The sequence below is a fragment of the Protomyctophum bolini genome, assembly GCF_963924005.1.
Source record: "Protomyctophum bolini genome assembly, chromosome: 16".
NCBI lineage: Eukaryota > Metazoa > Chordata > Actinopteri > Myctophiformes > Myctophidae > Protomyctophum > Protomyctophum bolini.
In genome coordinates, this window is record NC_137877.1 from 32,322,377 (window position 1) to 32,339,185 (window position 16,809).

Genomic DNA, 16,809 nt, shown 5'->3' on the forward strand with positions numbered 1-16,809 from the left:
CTTTCCAGTGTCAGAGGACAAAAGCAATTAGCATAAGGATTAGCGCTACGCTAACCTCCAAGACAGTGCTGACTGCTGACTAATAATAATTATGTTGGGAGGCGTAATGATGTTGGGAGGACGGGGGCATATCTGGAGCGGAGACTACTGCAGATATTTCTGTTATTGGCTCTGCAGAAACACCAGCAATAACGGCATAGATTCCTCACTTTGAAGACATTGCATATACCCAGCTGTCACAACAGAACTCGTCTCTGCTGTCCTAGAGAGGAGACTATTGCACAACATGTCATCATTTTAGCACGCACCGATGAGGCGAGTGCTTTAGTTGGATTCCTGTCACGGTGGGGTCCTTCAAAGTTCTGAGAGCGTTCCCAGCGTTTGCGGGTTATCTATTCTCAAGGCACTGCAGCATATATTCCATGACGCCCTTAGAATGTTTTATTGTTTTCCATTTCCTGTTTAATGGACTAATACTCCCAAATCCTCAAACATACATAATAATCTTCTTCCTCTCTTTGTAGCTTCTACCGCTTTGTGTTGGAGCCCGATGTGATTTTCTTAGCCAACGACACGGTGTCGGCGGGACCGGTGGCCCGATTCACAGAACTCCCCGAGTCCCCCCTCCTCACTCTGAACATGATCACTCCAGAGAGCTGGATGGTGGAAGCTGTGCGGAGCCCATATGACTTAGACAACATCCACATGCAGGAGGTATTGATGTATAATCACTCAGGTTATAGCAGACCATTCCTAAATGGCAGAGAAAAACTGACCAGGGTACCATGGGGCAGTTTATAGATTTATCCTTGTTTTTTTGTGTGTAAATGTTGTCTTCTCTCCAGGTGAGTGGGCTGGTGACAGCAGAGTATGAACTGGAGCACCTCTTGCTGGAGGGACACTGCTTTGACCTGTCAACCGGCCAGCCGCCCCGGGGCCTGCAGTTCACCTTGGGCATGAGCCAGGACCTCCTCATGCAGGACACCATCGTCATGGCTAATCTGGTAAGCAGCCTCCTTCATACCCCTTACTGGTCAGAATTTATTGAGAGGATAGCCCCTTGAGATGCAGCATCTCATTTTAATGTATGTTAAACATTACATTACAGTGCAGCTGCACAGTAAACAATACACACATGTACAGATACTTGCTTGCTCATCCTCTCCCACCCACACCCCCAGCCTTCAACTCATTTTAGACAAATAAATGGAGAATACAGTACAATGACTTGTGTAAGTAAAGGTCAGAAATAAACAGTAGCACAAGCAATGTTAATAGCATGAACAGGTTGATTCCAGGTGTGAGTACAAGGAAGTCCTGAAGCAGCCAGGAGAGGTAACTAAGATGCTAAGAGACAATGGGCTGTATTTTTGTCCATGCTAATGGTGGAGTTGCACCACTCAGTTCACACGGGTGTGATTTTTACACTTTCAGATGACATTCTGAAGGACTGAATATCATGTAATTTGAAACCCCAACAGGGATATTTCCAGCTGAAATCCAATCCCGGTGCTTGGATCTTGAAGTTACGCAAAGGGAGGTCAGAGGACATCTATCAGATTCTAGCGTGAGTGTCCTCCAAACATCTGCTAATCTAATTATTTATGGATGTTTTGCAATCACTACTGTCCCAATGTACATTTTTCACTGCTCATGTGCAATGTCATCAAAGGATTTAGGGGTGCCGAGTGACTCAGACAGTGCACAGACCATTATCTTTGTTCCAAGTTCTCCTATCATTATCTCCCTGCCCTCAGACCCAGGTTTCCTGCACTCTCCTATCTAAGAAGAATTAGTCAAAAAAATTGAGGAGGGCTTGTATAAGCATGCTAATTGGGCAGTGCCATCTGTAACTAACTCTGTATCAGAGGTGTTTTCAGCTACCTTGCTTTCCCTCTCTTGGTAGAGGTACAGTATGAAAATCATCACTATGGTAACATTGAGGTCTGCTGACATTGTAGCGGCTCTCTGTTCTGTTATGACGAGATATGTGAGCTGTGCAAAGGCTGGTAGGCAGGCAGGCAGGGAGGGAGGGAGGGAGGGAGAGAGAGAGAGGTGGGAGGAGGAGGAGAGGGAAGGGTGCTATTACAGTGAAGACAGAGTGTTGGGATGATTCAGCCGGTCACCTGCCATGCCATCCGCTCCAAACCAGGGAAATCAGCAGCACAATGTCTGTTTTAGCTCTTAGCCAGGCGTAGGTGTCAGAGGTTGAATATACTGTATATGGAACATTGGCGTTTTCTGACGTGCCTGAGACAAATGGGAGCATCGTTTCCCCCAGAGGCTTTGTGCATTTCCTATAAACTGCCAAGTGGCTCAGTCAGGCTTTGGGCTCTTTCCCTTTGTTGCTTATTCAATCCAATTACAACGCACTTTAGTGAACTAATTTAATCTAAAATCGAATCAGGATACTTTTATATATTTGAATGACTGATAATGCACCGTGAAATACTTACTGTACATTATCATAGACGGAAAGCACTAAGAAGATCCATTCTGTCACTATCCACAGAGCATAATGAGACAAATTCAACGTTTCCGCTTCTCCATGTGGAATCTTAACATTATGGCAATGTAGTGGTTCTCCCTCCCATCACAAATACTGCCCGTTCCGACGATTCTCACATAAGATTTAGGGCACATGCAGCCCTGGGTTCCTTCAGAATCATATCAGACAAATAAGATTTATTCCCCAATCCTCCAGGTGAAGCTAAAAGGTGATGTCATTTTTCACCTTGGCAGTGTCATTATTCTTGCGGTTAGTGGCATTCTGCTCTGTTTAGGGGAGTGTCTGTTCTCTCCACCTCCCAGTTCGTGTTCCCTCTTGTACTCCGGGCTGCCACTGCGCCTGTACCTGACAGCGATGAATGAGAAAGCCAGCTCTCCTCTCCTCGGAGCAGGGATACAAATTGATCTCTGGTGCTTTCTAACCACAGCCCCAAAGGCTGTGGTGCACAGGCGACAGAGGAAGCAGGGGGAACAAACCCAAGCAGGACTTTACTGGTGGGAAAAAAGCACTTTGTGCCCGATGAGTGGGGGCATTTGTCATGATGATAAGGTTAATTTTCTGCCTTTAGTAAGAACCGAGGTCATGATGGCTTGCTGAGCATGACAGCCTATTGCTCATCCCTGGCTGAGGTTTTGCTCAGTACTGTTGCCATCAGACCCTGGGCATCCTGCCCCACCAACCCACATTCTCCACTTGGGCAGATCAGTCCTAAAACAATTACAGTGCAGGGCCAATGTGATACAATCAATACTGTACAGACTCCCTCATTAAGTGTACCAGCAAATACAGCATGATCGGGAAGTTGTGATGGATAAAAACGATGTGAAGGTGATGCTGAATGATGATGGAGGGCAATGAATGTGATCAAAGCGTGACCCTGGCAGCTGTCCCAGATTCCACTGTTTGACTGCATCATTCCCTGTTTGTAGTACTGTGTACCTAGCAGTTTTTTGTTTGTTCGTTTTTCAGTTATTCTATGAGCTTAATTGTCTCTTTTCTGCTCCATGTACTGTCGACATGATTGAAACGTGTGAATGAAAAATACCGATTGTCACTGCAAACATTCATTTTAGCAGTATAGTATGGTTGAGCAAAGTACAGCTAATGTTATGTCATTATTTAACAAAAAGGAACTGTGGGAAGTACCATATGACATTAACATTAGTGTTAGTGCCGCTAGATATATTTCTCCGTTAAGAATTTTACTTTTGACACCTGCAAATATATGATTTAGTTATGACTTTCTTCATTTTGTGAAGAAAGTAGATAAAAAGCCCTGTGCTAATACATATGTGTCAAGTGTGGTATTAGATCTATGAACAAGGTATATTTCAAATGATTGCAAGCTCATACTTACTTGAACTATAATAACCGATTTTTGATTTTTCAATCCCAACTGCATATAGTCACAAAGTACCTAATTAATCTAATTCTTGGGTTGAATTGTTATGGGTCTTTTTCTTTTTAAATATATTTTTTATCCCACGATTCACCCCTGTGCCAATGGCCAGTGGTACTCTTTGGACAAGTCAGTCTCACACTGTACTGTACTGTACTGTAGGTCAGCTTTTGCTTTGCCAAATAGCTGAACACCCAGATTTTGCTGTCATCGTTGTTCCCCTTCAGTGAAATGAATTAATTTCTCTCTCATCATCGACTCTCACAGGCATGACGGCACAGACTCGCCTGCAGATACTGGTGATGTCATAGTTGTGCTTAACAGTTTTCACAGCAAGATCATCAAAGTTAGAGTGAGTATTTTCCCCATTTTATACCAGATAGTGTCACCCTGCAAGACCCACCGTTGCAACTATACAACCATTTATATTTTAATTAATTCATTATTATTATTTTCACCTAAACATCATCATTGATGTTCATTGTTTAGTCTTGCAATGCCATTGGTCATGATATTTGCATATAAATACCCCCCACAGAGGCAGAAATTCACAACTTCAAAATCTCTGGACAATTTAGTTTTTTTTTTAAACCTTTGACCTTTAACCCTGATAAAACTAAGTAAAATACCTGTAATATATATATATTTTTGTGATCATTAGAATGTCTAGAACATGTTTTATTTATTATTGTGAAAGATATCCTCCAAATGTAAATTTGGGGGATCAACTTATGATTTAGCGTCATCTTCTTGACTGATGGCCGCACATTCTTTTTTTGGGGAGGAGAGAGATGGGGAGTGACAGACACGCGGCATAGGCCGTCGGGCTCGGAAGTCGAACCCGCGGCACGCCGTCCAGCTGGCTTGGCAGCCTAGGTGCCCAGACGGTTGAGCTAACCGTCCGCAAATTTATGGATGAATCTTTGATGGCAATGTGGCCAAATCCTGAGTAAAGTAGCCTCAAACCATAATGTCACTAATACCATGCTTTATAATTGGTACAGGTATAGCTATGGTTCTTTTGTTAAAAGGCAGTTTTAGGCTTAGTTTTTTTAGCAATAGCAACGCTAAAAACTGTAATCTATTATATTATTTAATTACAAGCGCACAATACATTCTTACAACTTAAAGCTAGTTTACCCTAAAAGGCTTGACAACCTATCACAGTGACTGAACATGCTATGTATAAAGTTACACAGGAACCTGACGCACCCGAGTTTCTAAACTCTGTAAAACAATATAATTTTTTTTATTTTCATCAAATAAAATTAAATGGTACTCTAAAATATACTGTATTTTGCAGCTGCTTCGTTAGTTGGTGCAGAGAGAGAGAGAGAGAGCGCCACATGCACTCTCTATTGTTTATGGTGGGTTCTAAGAAAAATATATGACCTTCAGCCATAACATTACAGGCAAGAGGCAAGGCAAGGGTGTTTTCAGAGTTTGTTTGCCCACTATGAAATCTGTTATAAAATGTGTTTATTTTCAACTGTAGGTGCAGAAAAAGGCTGACAAAATAAATGAAGATCTTTTAAGTGAAGCTACTGAAAGCAAAGGCCTGTGGGACTCTATAACGAGGTGTGTAGTCTGACTGCATGTACTGATGTACCATTTGGTTATGACTTTGTTTTTATAATTATAATCTGATCAAATGCTCTCAATCAACTGGCAGTGAATGACTGCTGTGCTGTGATTGTGGGATCGAGTGCTAAATCTATTGTCAATTATACACATGGTTTCAGGAGAGATCGTTCTTCCCCTGGATCCAGACTTCAATATTATGCTGTAAGATCTAGTCTTGCAAAAAATATGTGCTTCTGTAGGTATGTGTGTGTGTGTGTGTGTGTGTGTGTGTGTGTGTGTGTGTGTGTGTGTGTGTGTGCGCGCATTTGTGTGTTTCCCCCTAGCGCATCCTAACTGTGTGATCTGTCTCCTCACTTAATGCTTGCTGTGTGAAGTGTTTGGAGCACTTTTGAGAAAAGGTAGGCAGAGTTGCTGTAATCCCTTCTAACAAAAACATTTTTACATTTTTTGCTATCAACTAGCTGTTCTACCAGTATATTTTGGAATCTGGTCAACATTTCAGTAAAATATTATTTATATTTATATTACACACACACACACACACACACACACACACACACACACACACACACACACACAGACACATACATGCCCAGCTGCTAATTGCCATGGGTGAGGGCAGTCATAAAGGATTGGGTGGGTTCTGACTTGTCAGCTGCTGTATCTTCCCTAGGGTTTATACAGCAGCTGACCAAACGCTCACTGCAAACTAAAACGTTATCTTCTCTAAAATGCCACTGAGACTGACACTACCAGTAACTTTGAAGCACAGTGACACGTTGGTGGAGGTTTCGGTTGTGTAGCTACCTTGCTGTGATGTAACTCCAGATATTGGCGTTGGTGAGATATCTTGCTCTGTTGCTTCATTGATTCGAAATTGTTTAAAATAAATAGTCTCCTCATTGACTTACATTGCATGGTAAAACAGCTCTCAAAGTCACTCTTTCAGGAGATAAACGAATGCAAACAAAGCATTCTGCCAATTTTTCAACTTATTTGACTATTTGGAAGAAGCCCCGGACTGGATCCACACAGATCTTCAAACAGTAAAATCAATTGGAAGTTCAGTTCAGTTTTAAAAATATATATTAAAAAAAATGCAATACTGGGTTTTGTGATGTTTATATTGGAAGAATTTGAGAGCTTTCACTGTGCAATGCAAGTTAACGAGACTATTTTTGGAATATCAATTTTGAATTAACGGCAAGGTACAGTAACTACACAACCAAAACCTCTACCAAGGTGTCATTATTCATTAGAACCAGGAAAGCATCTGTGTCCTTTTTGAGTGGTGCTAACCACTCCATTATGTGACTTTCTGTCCAGAAGTACCATCACAATACCGCTGGAGGCCACTGTTGAGCAGCATCACACACACACACACACACACACACACACACACACACACACACACTCACATAGAGAGAGGCCACTTAACGTACCAGACATATGTCCGGTGGGCCGACCCTGTGGTGGGCCGGTCTGGGCCGAATGTTAAATTAGTTGTCTGTTTCAGTGTAGTTGTCTGTTTGTTGTATATCATTTATGGTGATCTGTAAAATTGATGAGGGCTAATGTATTTCAAGTATTTGTACCGGTATGTGCCTCGACCCGAAAAGTCGGTAGAGTAACTGTACATTGGTTGTGGTGGGCCAGTCTGTGCCAAATTCTGCGAAAATATCAGGGCCGAATCTTTGTCTCAGTCTAGCCTTGGGCCAGGGAGGAGGGCTTGTACAGTACAGTACAGTACAGTACAGTACAGTACAGTACAGTACAGTACCGTACCGTACAGTACAGTACAGTACCGTACAGTACAGTACAGTACCGTACAGTACAGCATCACTCAGTTCAGACGGGTCTGATTTTTTCAGAACGCAGATTTTCTGTCCTAATTTCTGATTTAACCAAGCATCTCGTTTGGAATATTAACGCTTCTAAAGAGATATCAGACTTATTAGCACAAGGTAGTAATGGAACATTTCACCTCCCGGTTTTGGGGGGAAATGGAAGGCAGGGCTTTTCAGAGTAAAATCTGCCTCATCTGGTTGGCACTCTAGCGCCTTTATTTTGAAAAGTTCTGGGGCATAAAGTGTTAACAGTTCACAGAATTTTTTTAAGATTTATTTTGGGCCTTTTTATGCCTTTATTCATAAGACAGTATGCTAACAGGAAAAGGAGAGAAAGATGGGGAGTGACACGCAGCAAATAAGACTTGGATATGGGCTAGCTAGACCTGGCATTCGCTTTTGCCTTTAGCTTGTCTGCGGCTCCAACTGCCCTCAGTTGGATAAATTCAGGCAAGCGACGAATGCTCCCTTGGTGGAGCAAGTTACGTCCGGGTCTTTTGCGGGGTCGCTACACTACCCACTCCCACAGAAGTGGGCCCTTGCGCTTCACTGCACTCTGGAGTCCTTCACGTCCCTCAAGCAAGGGCACGCTCCACTGGTCCTCAACCACTTCTGACACCAATGTAACGTGACCGGCAGGTAACAGGCAACGCCAAGAGAGTTGGCCAGGCCACTACAATATATGTACACACACACACACACACACACACACACACACACACACACACACACACACACACACACACACACACACATAATATGCGTCTGTATATGTAATTAAGTATTAAGTACTATTGCAGAAGAAACGGAGACATCAGACTTAATCTTGATAGTTGATACACTGATTATAGGCAAAGTCACTAGCAAAGTTTTGTCCATCTCTGGAGTTCATGCTGGCAAGCTGCTATTCAGACTGCAGCCAAAGCTGTGAGTGTCTGTCCAGAGGTCCGGATTATCTGGTGCATGTCAGCCAAGTGGACTCTCACCTGACTTTCCAAGCTGCTTATCTGGGAGTCCCTCTGTTGCATTGCGTGCAGCATTATCTGCCCTTCGAATGGGGTGGGGGGGGTGCTCCCTTTTGTCCCCCTCTAGTCTTTTATAGTGGGTGGCTTTAGGCTTAGCCGTTTCAGGCTATAGGCATCCCTATCCCTCAGAGTGCAGCAGTGTGGCGACAACACCGACTGTATGCTCACTCAACCAGAGGAAGCAGCACTTCAAGGCTTGCTTCGTCAAAGGGATGAGATATTGAATGGTGGATATGTACTAGGGGTAAAGGGGAGGACGGGTAATAAGACGATTCAGCCTTTTGGCCTTTTGGCCATACGACAGGTAGTGTAAAATTGAGCCTGATGTATCAGTTTGGTTACAGTATTGGCCATTATTTTACTTTCATGACGGCATTGGTATGCAGCCGATGTGTCACGATTTTTAACCACTTTCAACGTGGCTTCCCTATTTTGGGCATGTCATTATAAGAGAAAAGATTCTAAGGTTTACAAAAATAGCCGACCTATAACTTAAGCTCATAATGCGTTGTGTTGCGATACGTTGTGAGCTTGTAAATTTTGGCCAAGTAGTTAAATAAAAAGTTTGTTGTGCTTATTTTTTTAAATCACACCCGTGTGAAGTACTCCGTGTGGGGGTCCCCGGAACTTTCAGACCCGCAGGAACACGCCTAGGGTGCCGGCCCGGTTCCGGCGAGCCACCCCGCGTCCGAAATGGTCGAGAAATGACAGATACCATGTGGGGTTCCCCGGAACATCCAGACCCCCAGGAACACGCCCAGCGGGCCGGGCTGGTTCCAGCGAGCCGCCCCGCGTCCGAAACGGTTGAGAAATGACAGTTACGGTGTGGGGGTCACTGTACTGTACTGTCACACCTGAAATCATATACAGTTAATATGTAATATGTATGTGTGTGTGTGTGTGTTAGGCTGCACAACAGTGACACTTGGTTTTGAAGACCAACCAAATGCTATTTTTTTGGACAGACCCAGGCAGCCAGAGACACACAAAGCTCCGTAATGAAGTAGTTGCACCACTTAAAAAGTGTACTTATCAATGTTGTTCAAAACATTGATAATTGGTGGTCTAGGTCGCTAGGATAAGGATTCTCTCAACTTGGAATCTGCATCGGACCCAAAAAAGGTTGGCATCGGTCAGGCTCTGGTGTAAACTTTTTGGAATGTAGAACAGCGGTGGGGAATGGTGGAGAGAGTCGGACATCATGTCCTCTCCCTCCCTGCATCTCTTCTCACTCAGTAGTGTTTTCCTAGAGCCCCTGGGCCCTAGGCTGTGGCGATGATTGAATGTGGAAGAGACACACTCCCCTCATCAGCAGTCTGTTAAAGACAAGGACACACAGTTTGACTGCAGACAACCCTGCCCTCCAGCAAAACCTCATTTCTAGCCACCAAAATGTGCATTGCATTATGATCTATTGCAGGGTTATGGTGCATCAGCAGTTAGGGCAAATCGGTATGCCAGAGCCAGTGTCTTTGAATTGTTGTCCTTATTATAAAAGTGTGAATCAATCTGTTGCTTTGGCTGAAATGTCTTGAAATATCTTATCGGCATGGGACTGCACAGGCATTATTGACGTGCACTTTATTATCTTGACTCAAATTAGAAAATCGGATCCAAGGTGGGAGTCTGAGAGATATAATTGATTGACAACATTTAAGCCAGTGACTGATATTCAAGTCCCATGTCCTTATACCTTCCTAATCCTAAATGTACAGTAACAATCCATGCATTCCTGTTAGCCGTTTATGAGTGGATATAGATTCATCCTAGCTTGTATTATCAGCTCTCTTGCCATGTAGTAAAGTAAGCAGAAGGGGACTGTTAAATGTTCCAACCTGCTTTCGCTGTGTCTGCACTCTTAAATTTGTCGATTACCTCAGCTCTCTAGTGGAGAACCAGCAGGAGAGAACAACACTTTCTGTTGTAAAACATACAATTCAGGGCTGCTACAGTGTTGTCGTTCTATTTGTAATTCCATTATTAAAAGCAAACAAAAGGCATCTAATTTTCCTGCAAAGTAACGCATGGTTTGTTTTAGTCTAAAAACTATTTCTATGTTGGCTGTACAACAGTGTTGTTGCTCCTGGCTCTACAAAAGCATGGTTTCTAATAGCTTAGTTGTGTTTTGCCATTGCCGCGTGAAATGTATGCATCCATCAAAAGACAGCAGGCTTATGTAATACATGGCCCTTTATAGCATCACAGGTGGCAGTTCCAGTTCGGATGATGGAGAGAAGAAGAAGGAGGATGTTCTGAACATCTTTTCTGTGGCCTCAGGACATCTATATGAGCGTTTTCTGAGGTGGGTCACATGCAGACATGGACACAAACACTTACACAGAGGCCTTACACACCTCTTCCCTTTTATTAGACATGCTCCTCCGAGACTCACTAACCCTCCTCCACCTCTCTCCCTTTCCATCTCTCTGTCTCTCCGTTTCAGAATAATGATGCTGTCCGTCCTTCGGCATACCGAAACCCCTGTCAAGTTCTGGTTTCTGAAGAACTATCTCTCCCCTTCCTTCAAGGTACCTGCCGTACCACATGAGTCTGTCTACATGTCAACTTTCTGTCTCCCTGCTTGGTTGTGATAGATTTCTCCCAGTTCCACAGCAGCCCCTGAGAGCTTTAGATTTGTTTGTACTGAGCAATGAAAGGATCTGTGGGTTGCTTTTGTGCTGCTCTGCTTTATATCTATCCGTGTTTCTATAAAGATGAGCCTGAATGCAACGCCTTCTGTTGCCCATCTTAAATAGCTAAAATGGCCTTGGGCGGACAAGCAAAACCATTTAGCATATTTTTATGTTTTTTCCTCTGTTCATGACATATACTAGGTAGGTTATAAATGTTATTTTATACAGCCTGTCTGGCTGGCTTATATATTCTAGACTTGTTAATGGATGTATTTATGGATGATGTTGAAGTGTGTCTGGATGGTTTTTCAGTTTACTGGACCTGTTACCTAACGTGGCTGGAAAAACCTGTGTGGAAAAGAGACCGACTCGTGTTTTGAATTTGGATCCCCTTCACCCCTAACTTCCACCATGTGATTTGGCATGTCAGGAAACCATCCCTCACATGGCCAGATCCTATGGGTTCCAGTATGAACTGGTCCAGTACAAGTGGCCTCGCTGGCTCCACCAGCAGACGGAGAAGCAGCGAATCATCTGGGGCTACAAAATCCTGTTCCTGGATGTTCTTTTCCCATTGGCTGTGGACAAGTTTATCTTTGTGGATGCTGACCAGGTAAATGTCCAAATTAGTCACTGTGTAGGCTGTAGGGCAGTACAAAACTCTAATGATTTATTATTGCTATCTCAGATTAGTATTCAAAATCATTTACAACCTGGCATCCCTGTTTGGCTTTTTTATTTCTTCTTTCTTTCAAAGACAGCAAGATCACAATATATCACACATGTATGGCTTAAGTGGTTAAGAAACACTGTCCATGGTGGCTCACCTGGTAAGAGCTCATACCATATAAATAAGAAACACTGTCCATGGTAGCTCACCTGGTAAGAGCTCATACCATATAAATAAGGCTGAGTTCCTTCCCGCAGCTGGCTGTACTGTATGTCATTCCCCTTCCCTGTTTCTGTCAAAATAAAGCAGAAATGCCCAAAACAGTAGAAAATAAGCATTCGCCATAACCATAATACTTCAACGTGTACCTTCCTCTCCCTTGCAGATAGTACGAGCTGATCTGAAGGAGCTAAGAGAATTCAACCTGGAAGGCGCCCCTTATGGCTACACGCCCTTTTGTGATAGTCGCAAAGAGATGGATGGCTTTCGCTTTTGGAAGGGTGGTTACTGGGCTTCACACCTGGGACACAGGAAGTACCATATCAGGTAGACAGTTATTGTTAAGAAAATATGGTTCTCTCACTTGGTAGAATGTGTGCCATAGGCTGTCCTCCCTACAGCTGACCTGGGTTTTTGAATCCGACCTGGGGCCCTTTGCTGCATGTCTACTCTGTATGTCATCAAAACTCTTATCTCCTGACTTTCCTGTCTCTCGACTCACTGTCACTGACAAAATAAAGCAGAAAATGCTGAAGATATTATAATAATATAATAAAATGAACAGTATAATGACTTGTAGCAAACTGACATACCCGGTACTTCTACAAGCACAATAGTCTATACTATAGTTTTATTGTTAGTAAAATCCTCCTCCCTCTATCCTTCACAGTCAATTGCAGTTATATTTCTCTCTCTCTCTCTCTCTCTCTCTCTCTCTCTGTCTGAAGGTATTTGATGGAATAAATACATATATTTGAAATATTAACATTTGAAACATCCTAGTACTGACAGAGGGTAATCCCTTTGAGGCTATATTCGCTGTTTATTCAGTGAGAGACACTTGAGACAGATTCTTTGTTCCTCACCTGGAACAGTGAGAGGAGCTGTGAGTAAAGAAAGCACAAAGAGAAATTACATTTCTCAGGTGGTGGATACAGATACTGTGTCCCATGCACAAAAATATGTATTCCAAAGCAAGTGGCTCTTCCATGGGCAGAGGGAGAGGGCATAAGATTGCACTGGAGATAATGGCTTGCGCAGTCTTCTCTTAAAGGCAATGACATCTGTCACAGTGATTGGTGGTGGTGGTGGTGGTTTTAATATTGTAACGCCCAAACCACACCTATGCATAATATAACGCGTAGCGCAGATATTTTAGAGATAAAGGCTGGTGTCCAAGATGGCAACCTTTGCGGGGGAACACCTGTTGTGCAGTGCTAAATCCCCAAATAGTGGTTTTAGCGAACTCGGCCAAAGAGAGGGCCCTAAGTTTCAAAACCAAAATGCAGGGACTCCTCGCTAGGCTCATGGTGCTGAGTGCTGGCTCATTTTAAGTGGCTTAATCAGCTGGCAGCCACCAGCTCTGCTGAGCAAAGGAAGCTGCCCAGCTAGAAAAGTTTGGCTGTGCAGCTGGATGAGTGAGAAAGGGGAGGGGGAGTAAGGAAATCACAGTGATTTTATTGAATACCAGTGTGCTGTCTAGCTGTTCGGTCTGGTTTATTAACCAGGCTAGTCTAGCTGTGCGAGGTAAGACAAAAGCAGCAAGGGAGAGAGCTGATCCATTCCACCGAGCCACATGTAAACACAAGGCAGCGGCAGGTACACTGCTGTGCGCCTCAGTCTGTGTGATCAGACCTGATATATCATAGAAGGCACGGTGGTTATTTTGCACCCAAGGATGTCAGATGCACCACTACATACAATTATTAGAATTTGACCTGGACATATATCTTCATAAAGTGATACTAGCAAAAGGTATCCCTGTGGGTATGCAGTACCGCATCAAGAAGAAGTTTTCTAACACCTTTCCTATCTATCCCACTTTCTTTTACTGCACTCACTGCGTCCTCCCTCAAGTGCTCTTTATGTAGTAGACCTAAAGAAGTTCCGTAAGATTGCAGCTGGGGACAGACTACGTGGCCAGTATCAAGCCCTGAGTCAGGACCCCAACAGTCTGTCTAATCTGGACCAGGTAACAGCAGCATCAAACAGGACTTTCTGTCAACTCTTCCTGAATTTGATATGGTTTCATGTGAACGTGCCTTGTGTGTTTACCACATTTCTGTTTGGTGGACTTCCGCAGGACCTCCCCAACAACATGATTCATCAGGTGTCCATTAAGTCTCTGCCCCAGGAGTGGCTGTGGTGTGAGACTTGGTGCGATGATACTTCCAAAGCCACAGCGAAGACCATAGACCTGGTGAGGCCCACAGACCATAGATTTGCTTCCAGCTGTCAGAGGCTAAATAGGACCTGGTCTGTGTTACCAGGGGGTATTAAATAGCTAAATGGGAGTTCGGGATAAATGGTTCAGAAATTCCTCTGTGATATTTACCTGCTCTCGACTCGCAACCAAGGCTAGAACACAAATTTGCACCTTCCCCTGAATCCCCTCCAACCCTGAAGGGAAACTTCATCCTTTATTTATAATGTTTAGCAGGCTACTTCTAGTGCAGATTTAATGCTTGCCTTAGAGTGATGGAACTGTATCAGCTATACACAACTAAAACAGTGAAACATGCTCTCACACACATAATAATAATAATAATAATAATACAACTTTATTTGTATAGCACCTTTCATGACATGAAATGCAGCTCAAAGTGCTTTACAGAGCAATGGAGAAAAAAAGAAAAGAAAAGCAAGGCATAAACATTAAAAAACAAGCAGTAATGCAATACAGTGAGGACATGAATAACAAAAAATCAAAGCAAGGGTGTAGAAGTGGAAGCAAAAAGCTGCTTCCCCGTATTTTTTAGTTGCCATTTTTTTTGAGCAGGCCAGCAGTGGAAGACCTTAGGGGGCGGTTTGGGACATGGCAGTATCTACGTTTCCTCCTCACATTTCCCACGTTACCCAGCATTTTAAGAGAAAACTGGAAAAGGATGATAATTAAGTTTGAGTGGTCAAAAAAATGGGAATAATATTCTCGTTTTTATAATGGGGCATCAATTGGCAATTCGGTCACATGAGACACAGACTGATGTTCTTTTAACAGAGCAGGAAATCTGATCAGGGTTAAATGTCTGCCACAGACAGTGGAGGGGGGGGTTGTATTATGGACCGGCTTGTTGTTAAATAGTCACTTTGGTGGAATGAGTGATGGGTTTTGTCTGCTCTGTGTTCTGCAGTGCAATAACCCAAAGACCAAGGAGCCCAAGCTCACTGCAGCAGCACGGATTGTGCCTGAGTGGGTTGACTATGACAACGAGATCAAGCAGTTACTGAGACAGGTCGAGGAACAGGGAGACACGGAAACAAAAAGACAGTCGCCTACTCCCTCAGAACAAAAACAAGGTTAGCAAAGACTGCACTTCTCTCAATTCCTGGTCAGTGTTTGTCTTGTCTACTGTAAAGGCTCTTCTGGTCTGGTCTATTTTTACCTGACCATGGCTTTTCTACAGTAACTACATTTTCTTACTCATTTGCATTCTAGACAGCCAGCGTGATGAACTCTAGCGAATGCCTCCACTACGCTGAAGAGGAAAGAGGCAGCAATTTGCACCTAATATCAAAAAGCTTGAAGATGTACAAGTATAAAGAAGAGGTGTATTTCCTTCAAAACTCGGCCATGGAGGTTACACCTTTTGATGTGGGAAAGATTGAAGCATTATCAGAAATATTTCTATTTTTAGAAGGGGTCACAATTTTTATGATCTGTGTGTCTTACAGTATCAGAAGTGATGTAACTTAGCACTTGACATGTGGTATTCTTATTTAGTAGCTGACTTTCTGCATTATAAAATAAACGAGAGACTTCAGGGAGGTTACCGCTATTAGATGTTTGTTTGAAGATGAAAGGCAAACTGCACTGAAACAAGCAAACAATCAAATGAATGAGGCATACAGTACATTAATTTTAAACTTGTCTATAAATGTTGTGGTTCATGCTATTTGTTCCTAATTTTAGAAGACACTCCAAGCACACATTCTAAATCATAAATCACATTCTGAAGCACACATTCAACAAATCATACTGTACAGTACATGTTCTAATGCGTCATTGTTACTGATTTGTCTCTTAACAGCACCTTGCCTTTGACTGAAATGCCTAAATCAAGCTTTATCATCACATCACAGTTTCACAAGTAAAAAAGTGGGTGAAATTAGTTTTTGGGAACTATGCACAAAAACAAATTTAACCCGTTTGTATTTGTAAAACTGTGATGTGACAATAAAGCTCTAAACCAAAATGTTAGTGAGTGATTTGTGAGTTTACACTTATGTGATGTTTCCTGCACTGCTGTGGTAACGTTTTGACATTGGAGGGGCCAGAGCCGCCAGACAAGCTGTATTAGCCATCTCTATCTCTGTGATGCAATGTTGTATTAGGTCTAATAGGACCTGGTAGGTCAGGTCATGCATGAACAACAAATCCTCATTTCCACAGATGTCACAGTTCTAGGTAGCAAGAACACAGCATTTTAAGTTATTACAGTATGTTTACATCTTATTTATATACAGGCGGTACATCAAATACTATTAGATTTTGAACCTAAATTTTCAATACCTGGCTTGAATACACAATACTACTCAGGAACCGAATAAGTGTTGCTGCTCCACTGAGTTGCTTTTGTCACTGAAAGTAGTGGGTCTAGGAACTGCTCTCAGCTTATATTTCTGTTTACATTTTGGGATGTCCAATGGAAACGTAATTGTCATTTAAAATGTGAGAAATTAAATCTATCTTTGCTACCAACAGTCGGTACTAAAGTGTTTTCTTTAAACTTTACACTAGTATGATTTTAAACTAAAACATGTCAATGAAAGTAATTTCTGATGTCGCACTAAATCTATTATGCTGATATGACCAATTTTCTTTTCTGTTTCAGGAAAAGGATTGATGCAAAAGATGATCACATGGGAAGCTTCTGTATTTTAATACTGGAGCCGTTAACTGGAGTGGATCAACCCAACCCCGAG

At 42.7% G+C, this 16,809-nt stretch overlaps 1 protein-coding gene across 3 annotated transcripts in view; it reads left to right on the forward strand.

Annotated features, from left to right (window-relative positions):
- Positions 1-16,587, forward strand: part of uggt2 (UDP-glucose glycoprotein glucosyltransferase 2) — a 46,739-nt gene extending 30,152 nt beyond the window's left edge. The window contains exons 28-41 of one of the 3 annotated variants that reach the window (XM_080785869.1): positions 525-714; positions 846-1,004; positions 1,482-1,567; positions 4,176-4,260; positions 5,404-5,486; positions 5,651-5,731; positions 10,562-10,666; positions 10,808-10,892; positions 11,428-11,610; positions 12,053-12,213; positions 13,744-13,858; positions 13,970-14,086; positions 15,018-15,183; positions 15,323-16,587. In XM_080785869.1, the coding sequence (XP_080641995.1) occupies positions 525-714; positions 846-1,004; positions 1,482-1,567; positions 4,176-4,260; positions 5,404-5,486; positions 5,651-5,731; positions 10,562-10,666; positions 10,808-10,892; positions 11,428-11,610; positions 12,053-12,213; positions 13,744-13,858; positions 13,970-14,086; positions 15,018-15,183; positions 15,323-15,345 (1,639 nt within the window). In that variant the 3' untranslated portion in view covers positions 15,346-16,587. Of the gene's footprint in view, positions 1-524; positions 715-845; positions 1,005-1,481; positions 1,568-4,175; positions 4,261-5,403; positions 5,487-5,650; positions 5,732-5,866; positions 5,891-10,561; positions 10,667-10,807; positions 10,893-11,427; positions 11,611-12,052; positions 12,214-13,743; positions 13,859-13,969; positions 14,087-15,017; positions 15,184-15,322 lie in introns of all 3 variants that reach the window. The other 2 variants (XM_080785870.1, XM_080785871.1) reach the window with 2 other exon arrangements.
- Positions 16,588-16,809: the final 222 nt, after the last annotated feature.